Genomic DNA, 10428 nt, shown 5'->3' on the forward strand with positions numbered 1-10428 from the left:
CCTTTAAATTTTTTTCGTGGGGGGGCGCGGGGGGGGGGGGCAGAAATCCCCACCCCTCTTCAGCTACAGAAATGCCATTCCATCAGAGGAAATGTAGTTGGATGCAGGCCAGTGTGTGTTCAAAGCAGCATGGCCCACACAGTTGGATCTTAATCCAAAACAGTTCCCAGCTGATGCCTCTGTTGTACAATTCTGCCCTTCTTGTTGACTGCATGCAGCCATGGCGCTAAATTCTCCAAATGGGGCTACACGATACTGATTGGAGGGGGCGTGTCTCTATTTCATAACAGTAATCAGTCAATCAATCATAAGCTTTATTATATTAGCTCACAGCCTTAGCAGTTGACACCAAAAATACCAACAACATCAGAGTTATACAGTTATAAGTGAGAAACAAGATTTATGAACGCAGTGGTGTTTGGCTCAAGGAACCACCCACCCTGCCCACCTGTCGCTACATGGCTGGCTAGCCAGCGCAAGAAACACAAGTGACACAGACAGCAGAGCTCTGTGGCATGCCGGGACAGGGACAGGAAAGCCTGTTGGCCTAACCGTGGTAGGTAGAATCAGGTCTGTGATCCTGCTTCACTCTCCTAGCCATCCTGCTGCTTGCTTTCCTAGGAGGCCAGAGGCAACACCTACAGCAAGGCCCAGAGGGTTGCATCCAGGCATACCAGACTGGTGTGCACGTCCATATTTCATTTTTGACTTAGGGTACACTTGCAAAAAAAAAAAAAGAGTTGGCATATCATTGTGCTGCTTGTAATTCTTTCTTTCTTTCTTTCTTTCTTTCTTTCTTTCTTTCTTTCTTTCTTTCTTGATTTATATACTGCTCTCCTGGCAAGTGGGCTCAGGACGGTTTACATCGGTCTTAATACAACGCAGTTGAATCTTCCATCAGAGGTCCATCAGTGGCTATTAGCCACAAGGTATAGATAGGGACTCTGGGGCAAGTGATGCTCTGTCATCTTGGAGCTTGGGGGGGTCAACAGTGGGAGGGGTTCTAATGTCCTGGCCCCACTGGTGGACCTCCTGATGGCACTGGTATTTCTGGCCACTGTGTGATACAGAGTGTTGGACTGGATGGGCCTTTGGCCTGATCCAACATTGGCATCTCTTATGTTCTTATGTTCCCCAGCCCCACCTATCTTGTCTACTTACTACATTGGACATGTACCAGGAATAACAGAGCAGTATGAAGTATCAGGGGAGGAACTACAGAATCAGTGTCTTGGGATGGCCTAATGTATCCCTCAGGGGGTCGGATCAAGCCAGAGGATGCGGTGATGGCCACAGGCATAGACTGCTTTAAAATAATAACAGTCAGGAGGAGGAGGAGTCTATCAGTGGCTACTAGCCATGGTGACTAAGGGGAACCTCCACATTCAGAGGCAGCAAACCTCTAAATCCTAGTGCCAAGAGGCAACATCAGGGACAGGCCTTGGCCTCTGTGCCCTGTTGTTGGACCTCCAGAGGAACTGGGTGGGTGGCCACTGTGTGAGACAGGATGCTGGACTAAGTGGTCCACTGGTCTGATCCATCCAGGGCTGTTCTTATGTTCTTAAGTGATATGTTTTGAGGTTTTCAATATATCGATGCTCCTGCTTTACGTTCGCATTTTTTAATCTAGGTGACAGTATCAACCAAAGCAGCATCCCTTCGCATCAGAACCGTTTTCCAGATTATCTTGAAGCCATTCCGGGGACAAACGTGGACCTTGGGACGCTGGAAGGAGATGCCATGAATATAGAAGGAGAGGAACTGATGCCAAGCCTCCAGGAGGCTCTGAGCTCCGATATCCTTAATGACATGGAGTCTGTACTGGCAGCCACCAGGCTAGATAAAGAGAGCTTTCTTACCTGGTTATAGGGGCCTCAGGGAGACGAAGCCTGAAATCTTTGAAGGATCTAAGGAGATAAGACGGTGTGCCTGATGTTGAGAACAAGCCTGTGCGACAAAAAGGCTTTCTTGGCTGACGATCAGAGAAGAGAACAAGTAAATGAACAAAATACTCCAGATTCTTTTCATCCAGCATTTTGTTCTTCCTTGTCCAATCGCTGCTGTTATACTGCTGACCTCTTTTCACACTTGACTCTGAAGAATTGGACTGTTTGTTTTATCTCTTCCCCCCCTCCCCCCCCTGTTGCAACTGCTGTTCAACAGGGTGGTGACGGAGGGGGAGGGGAGACGTAGCAAGAGGATAGGCCAGCCCGGTTTCGGATCACGACTGCCATTCCTTTTTGCCCCGCTATCTGTAATGCGTATCCTTTTTTTAAAAAATCTAATGCGGATTTTGTTGAGTCTAACTCTGCACGCCCCTACCCGCAGCTGGCGCTTCTGTGTTGTTCTGCCTGTGGCAAGTGGCAGCAACGTGACTTACTGGTCTGGCGAGCCAAAAGTTATGTATCTGATGGGGGGAGGGATAAAGAGTTGGTGCTGATTTGGAGGCAAGCACCAGAAGACGGCTTGTTAACCTTGGATGCTGTGCAAAAACCCATCAGGCACAGAGGCTGCTCGATCTCACCATTTAAATGAATGGAAGTTGCGTGGCAGCGACGTTTGCTGGATCATGCCCACTGTTAGCTAATTATTAGCTTTCCCTGTTGGCTTCCCTGTTATGGCACCACGAATCATGAGTCGTTTTACGTCAACTTTATGAATCTTGATTGTTACCTCTTATTCTAGCTTATAATTTTTTTTTCTTCTGAATCTTAGATTTTTTTAATTATAGCAGTAGACTTGTAAGTTAACTTTAAAAAAAAAAAGTAGTGAAACCGAAATTTCCTGACTTCACTTAGTCTTATTTAAATCTGAAATGGCTGGCTTTTTTTTTTATACCTAATCTAGTGTAGTCAGCCAGAATATCTATTAGTCCTATGTTGTGCTTGTAACTTCTTTTTTTAAAGATAGCTTTGAATGTATTCATTAGACTACAGGATCCAGGGCTTATCTTTTACGCCTGACTGCCAGAATTTGAAGCAGTGATCTTCTTTGGGACCTTGTCCTAAATTCACTTCCTTCCTTGAAAATTTAGCTCCACTTGTTTCAGAGGAACTTGCATCTGTCTAAACACGTTCAGGATTGCCACTTAAAGGGCAATCAGTTGTATGGAAGTGTTTTTTTTTTTAATGATGGATTTTTTAAAACACAGCAACATTTATGCTATGAGGTTTCATCGTGGGACAGCTCTTGCCATTGCGGGAAGAGCTTTTATAGCGTTGATGAAATTGGTGGCTTGAAATTCCAAAGTCCCTGATGGATGAAAAAAAAATGGACAAAAGATGCTTTTACCTGTAGTTAGTTTTCATATCATCTGCACTGTCACCTGAGTTTACAATACTGGCAAGAACACTAAAGTTTTAAGGTGCATCAAAAGCATAGCTTAAGGTGCATCAGAAGCCGAATGGTGCGTATAGAAGACTGTAAAGATATGTGTTAGAGGGCGAGGCGAGCAAGTAGAAGAGTATTTTAGTTGTAGAGGTTAGTTAGCACTGATATCGAGGGCCTAGTACATCTCGATGCCATGACCTTTTAACGAGAAATAATTGCCTTCGCAGTTGTCTGCAGGAATTGTATGACATGTTTTCCAAAGAGTATTTTTAAGTGAACAAAAAGAGCACGAATCAATGTTACGGTATAAGCTATGAAGTATTTCCGTGGAGTTGTGTTTTTTTAATTAATTAATTGGCACCATCTAGTACCTTAAGGATCTGATATCATTCCTAGTGACTTGTTTTCCTTATTTTCAAGATTTATCCACTTGCCTTCCAAATGTGTTTTGGGCTGAAACGTGGAACACAGGAGATATTGAAAGGAAAAAATAAAACAGCTGGCCCCTTCTAGTTGATGTGGCAAGAGGCCCCGTGGCATTAGGCCACAGTTTAATGGGCCCCTTTATCGCCTGCAGTGTGTCAGCCCTGGGAGCAGTAATGTGGAGGAGGGGGGTCAAGAGAGCAGATCACACTTCCATTAAGAGGCTTGCTTCCTCTAGTCTTCCCACCATTTCCCCCTTCCCCCTAACTGCTTTCAGAAACAGACTGATATGAACTGACATGCGTAGTCTTATAGATGGACAACAGGGAGAAAATCCAGTGTTCTCGCAATCCGTTTCCCTATTTTGTATCCAGATACTGGAGGACCACTTTGTACCTATTTGGGCACCAAGTAGGAAATGGTGAATTTCTCATCCTGGATATCACATAGATAAGACATGCTTTGGTTGATCACAGCTTCAAAGTTGGAAACCTTTTGGGGGGGGCCTTGACATTGTACATACACTACACAGCTTATACTGTATCTGAGCAGCACTGTGGGAGAGGTACAGACGTAAAACTGGGAATTCTTGAATTTCTCTTAACACTAAACCTGTTTATGCAATACTTAAAAAACTTTATAGTTACTTTTTAAGCCTCTTCGTGTGATGGGAAATGTGCCTTAGAGATAATTTGTACTGTTGGCAGAAAAATAAGTAAATAGACTGACGGGAAAGTTTTTATCAAATCGTTATCACTTGACAAAGTGGCTTAACTTTTTTTGTACTGAAATGCAAAAAAGAAAGTGTTATGGGTAGTATTTTGTATTTGATTGGTGTATATATTTAAACAGATCACTTTCCTAACTTTGTAGCCTCTAGATTTTTTTTTTAAACTACAGTGTGTTCAGAACGTAATTGAAACGTAATGAATTCTTATAAGTCTGCAGCATTATCTGCTTGGGAATATGTACCGTTCCTATAAATCACATGGATCAAAATTTGTGTACCAATCAGTGTTGGAACTCAAGCAATGCAAGCGGAAGAGAGACAATTTCAGAGTGATTAACGGTAACTGAGCTTTTGCACATCTGGAGAATCCATATGAAACTGACTTCACTTTTAATCATGGGGGGGGGGTTCTGTAAGAGGCAGGTGTGTGCTTGTCTAAGCTGACTATTTTTCCTTTAGGGAGAAAAAAAACCCAACCTCCATATTTTAAAATGTTTTCTGTTAGAGAACTCTGAAACACAACTTTTTTTCAAATATATATATAGTTACAAATGTTATATTTTCTTTAGATGTAAGAGCATGCCTCTGTTAAGTACCATAGTAAATTCTGTTACATTATTTTTCTTTTATGTAATACATTTTTTCATTGCTTTTTTTGTTTTGTTTTGTTTTACATGATATAAATATATACTTTGTGCTTACACTGTCTTGTTCAGTCGCTGTTTTTTTTAAAAAAACATTAAACTTATCCTAGTACTCATGGGGAAGAGGTCAGGATACCTTGGGCAAAAGTTTGGCAACGAGTGAAGAATCAGACTAGCCGGTGAGATCATCAGAGGGTGGGAGGGCAGTCAACCTGGCATGCTCCTCCTTTGGGACCGTGTCTGAGTCCGGCTGGCAGCTCCCTTTCTTTCCCTGCAACGTTTTACAATGTATTTTAATTGCTCTAAGTTTTATGTGTGAACCCAGTTTTGACTGAGAAGTGAGAATACAGTATAATAAACAGTTTAATGACAGTATCTTAATGCAGCTCTCTTGAAGTATTCAGAACGGTTCACATACCTTGTTCCAGAACAAAGTTTGAGTCCAGTGGCACCTTTTAAGACCAACGAAGTTTTATCCAAAGTGTAAGCAAAGCACACTTCTTCCAACACACGAAGGCTTACACTTTGAATAAGAAATTGTTGGTATTAAAGGTGCCACTGGACTCAAACTTTGTTCTGCTGCTTCAGACCCACACAGCTACCCACCTGAAATACCATGGTTCCAGTAGTCCTGTAAGGGAAGTGAAGAGTATTACTCCCAAATAGCAGATTGGGGGGGGCAGCAGGGCCCCCCAAGACAACAGTGGCTTGCTCAAGGCCACTTAATGAATTTGGTGTAGTGGTTAAGTGCACGGACTCTAATCTGGGAGAACCGGGTTTGATTCCCCACTCCTTCACTTTGCAGCTGCTGGATGACCTTGGGCAAGCCATAGTTCTGTCAGAGCTCTCTCAGCCTCACGTACCTCACAGGGTGTCTGTTGTGGGGAGGGGAAAGGAAAGGAGTTTGTAAGCCGCTCTGAGAGTCTGAGTGAAGGGTGGGGTATAAATCCAGTCTCTTCCACCTCCGCCTCCTCTTCCTCCTCTTCTTCCAGTAAAATCTGAATTGGGACTCTCCCAGTTTGCATTCTTTGCCACTACATGAGCTCTCAATATTCTCTTAACTTTGGCAATTCTTAAAGAGCTACATGATGATTGAGATCAGCACAGTAAGGAAAAAAACCTATTTAACATTCATCTGCTTAACAAAACGGGGGGGTACAGAAATCAAGACGATGATGATGACCAGGGGTCATTTCATAGAAAAAGAGCTAGGGGAACTCATTAGCATAACTCATTAGCATATGTCACACCCCCTGACATCAGGGGCCCTGCGGTGGACCTGCAAGGCTAGCGGGAGTGCGAGGAGGCCCCGCCAAGGCCCTCCCAAAAAAAAACAGGACTCTGCAGCTTAGAGGGAGCCTTGGTTGGAAGAAGCCAGTTTTGTAACCTTTTCTCTAAGGGGACAGGGAGTCAGAAAAGTAGTTCAATGGCACAACCCACTCAGACTTTTCCATAAGAAATAACTGCCGCCCTTTTGCATGTGTTTACCACGTGTTCAACACTTTTTTCCGTATGGTGCAGTGTTTACCTGGTGCTGGCTTAAAGACATGGCAGGTTACCAGCTGAATCACAGAGGTTACATTTCAGTTTGGGACTTCAGAATTTTGATCAGATTAACCTGTTTTTGAAAAAATAGCTGGCACATTGCATATTGTTTTCCCGTTTTATTTACAGGTTCAATCTGTCCCCTTCAGCAGACAGAACCAGTTTAGTCCCTGGAGCTCAGTTTTGTTTTTCTAGATTAAAAACGGAAGGTATGCTTCCTCTCAACAATACGCCATGGGTGTGTGATATACTTGGTGGACTCCCTGGTTAAACAGAAAGCAAGGAAATGTACTTTGCAGCGGGAGGGAAGTAAGAAGTGGTGTCAACTGATGTAAGGTAAAGGTTTCCCTTGCTCAAAAGCCAGTCGAATCTGACTCTAGGGATGCGGTGCTCATCTCCATTTCCAAGCCAAAGAGCCAGCACTGTCCAAAGATGTTTCCGTGGTCATGTGGCTGGCATGACTAGACGCCAAGGCGCATGGAACACTGTTACCTTCCCACCTATTTATCTACTTGCAATTTCTTGCTTTCGAACTGCTAGGTTGGCAGGAGCTGGGACCAGAGACAGGAGCTCACTCCATCATGCGGCACTCGGGTCTTGAACTGCTGAGCTACTGACCTTCCGGTCTGCAACTCAGCGTCTTAACCACTTGAGCCACCGTAGTACACTGGGGCAAAAACTACTTTTTAAAAAAACCAAAACTTTTTTATTTTTCTATAATAATACATTCACAGAATAATACTATAACATAATTAACTTAAAAATAAAACATGAATTTACAACAAACAACTTTTGTGAGCATAAAAGAGATCTACATAACCCTTTGTTTACAGTTATTTTAATAGTTTTTTTTTTTTTTAACTTTTACTAGTTTACTTTTAATTTTACATGAGCGCTGACTGAGCCTAAACTGACCATGACTGGGCAGAGAAAACATCTTGGATTTGTGGTGGATAATTTGACAAAATTACCTATTTGGCGTATGACAATAATGGGGGGGAGGCAAATACCGTTCTGGGTATTATTAGGAGAGGGACTGAAAATAACACCTTTCTGTAAATCTATAGGTGTGATCACGTTGGGAATACTATCTGTAGTTTTGGTTGCATCATCTCAGGAAGGGTGTTGGATAGAAAAGATTCAGGAAAAGGCCAGCAAGATGATGCAGATGTTGGAGCAGCTTCCCTCCAAGGAAAGACTAGAATTTGGGCCTTTATTTAGTTAGAAGATAACTAAACTTGCACCTTGATAGAAGTTTATAAAATTATGCATAGCATACACACACCAAAACGGAGGAGAGCTAGTAAGGGTTTACAGACTTCTAAGCCCAGTGACTTCAGTGGGTTTAGAAGGCTGTAACTGACTAGGTTTTTACTGTTAAGTATTTATGGGACTTGCTTTTTCCTGAGTCCCATCGTGTTGAAGGGAAGGGAAGGGAAGGTGGAAGAACGTGTAATATGATTGACACAGAAAATAGAACTAAGAGATGGCCATTCTTGGAGGCTGTCTCTGTGTTACAGCTCTGAAATTCGCTCTGCCTTGAAGCCGCTCCTCAGCATCTTTTGGAAGCATTCAAGAGGACATATGGGCTAGAAAGTCTTGGAATCTGAGCATCCTATTTAGTCTTTTAATTAGAATCTTATTAAACCTTTCCTAACTTATTCTGGGCCCTCAGGAAGTACCGGGTTATACCTTCAAATTAATGGCACCATTTGTGTTTGTTAGGTACATCTTAAACTACTTTTCACCGTTCTTTGGTTTGGCTAACCTCATAAAACAGTGCGGACTCTAGCTTTTCCAGCTGAGTCCTTGGGCTTCATCCCTCCCCTAAAACAAACACACAAACCCTCATTGCAGCTTATTTCTATTTGTGCATCAAACTGCTCTTCAGCAAATAGATTTAGGAACTTCCACCCTTCTAGCAAAGCACCAGAGAGCTTCTAATGTTCCCGGCGTGGAGCATTGGCCAAAGTCAGTGTTCTCTCGCCATATTAAACACCAGGAGCAATGCTCCCTCTAAGCTGAGGAGTCTTGTGAGCAAAAGTTCTACTTTGTGAGCGTCTGGCATTAAAGTTGTGTGCGAGCAATTTGGCTACTGCATAGATTAGTTGGCTCTGGAGCCATCCTTCCTGAGCGAAGCCAAAAATGTGAGACGGAGTTTAAAAAACTGTGAGCTAGCTCACACTAACTCAGTTTAGAGGGAATACTGACCAGGAGTGCTCGTGTTCATCTGGGCCGTGTTGCCTACACTTTCTGCTTGAAGTCTGTGTTTCACTGTCAGCGTATCTGTCTCCATGAAGTTTGGATTTAGAGAGAGAGGAGCATCAGCACAAAAAACTCAAGGTGTGCCAGCCACCCACAGGCATGATTTCCAGCATGCAGGGCCTCAACTGCAGCGTGTCATCCCGTGGCTACAACAGGGGCGGACAGGTCAAACCTGAACTGCCTGGCTGCAATCAGGCCATCTGCCAAATTAATCCCACACCTCATTATAGGCTCCTTATCAAAAGGAGCTTTGCGTGTTGTGGACATCTGGATTCTGCTTCATGGCCATTTCTTTTTTAAAAAAGTGAGGTTTGACATAGCCCATGTAACCTTCAAGAAAGCAGATCCAGGTGGCTTTACTGTATAATGTTTTCAAGTCAAGTCAAGGAAATCAAGACACACGGTGACCTCTTTGTTTTTATATTATTGTTACTATGAACTGTCACAGATATTTGACTAGTAGGTGGTGTTCGATAATTTGCGATCTAGTCAAGTTCTTGGGGATTGCAGATGTGTCTTTGCAGGATTCTTGCTGCTCCAATGATAACTGGCACAATAGTAACCTCCTTCTCACAGAGGCTCTCTAACTCTATTCGAAGGTCTTGGTGTTTCATGATCTTCCCCTGGTCTTCCTTTTCTTTTCTGCTGTCTCTTAAGAGGGTGTGACTGGCCTAAGGTCACCCTGTGGGCTTCTGTGGCAGAGTGGGATCGAGCCTGGGTCTCCCATATCCTGGTCTGATACTAGCCACTACACCCCCCTGGCATATCATGGGGATGTCTGGCATGGAACCTTTGCCTTGACAGCCTAGATTTCCATAAACCTGTGACTTCCCCCATCTGCAGTCCAAAACGATGCCCAGTCACACATCCACAGGTGTAGGTCACCTGCTGCTTAGGGTCAGTGATGTGAGCACTCTACAGGACAAAACTTTCATCTTGGAAAACAGTTTTTTTTATAAAGGCCCATGAGCAGCTATGTGTTTGCAAAGTGCCATCAAGTTGCAGCCAAGTTATGGCGACCCTGTAGGATTCTCAAGGCAAGAGAGATGCAGAGGTGGTTTGCCATTGCCTGCCTCTGCATCGCAACCCTGGGTTTCCTTGATGGTCTTGATCAGTGGCTATTAGCCACAAGGTATAGATAGGAACTCTCGGTCTGGGGCAAGGGATGCACTGTATTCTCAGTGCTTGGGGGGGCAACAGTGGGGGGGGGCTTCTAGTGTCCTGGCCCCACTGATGGACCTCCTGATGGCACCTGGTATTTTTTTGGCCACTATGTGATACAGAGTGTTGGACTGGATGGGCCATTGGCCTGATCCAACACTGTCTTCTCTTATGTTCTTATGTCCCATCCAAGCACTAATCAAGACTGACTTTGCTTAGCAGCAGAGATCTGACCAGGTCAGGCCAGTCTGGACCACCCAGGTCAGGGCAACAGATAAGCGTTCTAAGAAAGGAGGCCCAGAAGATCACTGAGCTCCGTGTCGACCTCTA

The 10428-nt window shown here is 43.8% G+C and overlaps 1 protein-coding gene across 1 annotated transcript in view; it reads left to right on the top strand.

Annotated features, from left to right (window-relative positions):
• The window catches only part of LOC107108358 (transcriptional coactivator YAP1-like), an 8909-nt gene extending 3834 nt beyond the window's left edge, over positions 1-5075 (top strand). Inside the window, exon 3 of the mRNA XM_015408785.1 lies at positions 1631-5075. Within this exon, the coding sequence (XP_015264271.1) occupies positions 1631-1869 (239 nt within the window). The 3' untranslated portion in view covers positions 1870-5075. The remainder of the gene's footprint in view (positions 1-1630) is intronic.
• Positions 5076-10428: the final 5353 nt, after the last annotated feature.

The sequence above is a fragment of the Gekko japonicus genome, unplaced genomic scaffold (genome assembly GCF_001447785.1).
Source record: "Gekko japonicus isolate JY-2015 unplaced genomic scaffold, Gekko_japonicus_V1.1 scaffold3051, whole genome shotgun sequence".
In the NCBI taxonomy this organism is placed as follows: Eukaryota; Metazoa; Chordata; class Lepidosauria; order Squamata; family Gekkonidae; genus Gekko; species Gekko japonicus.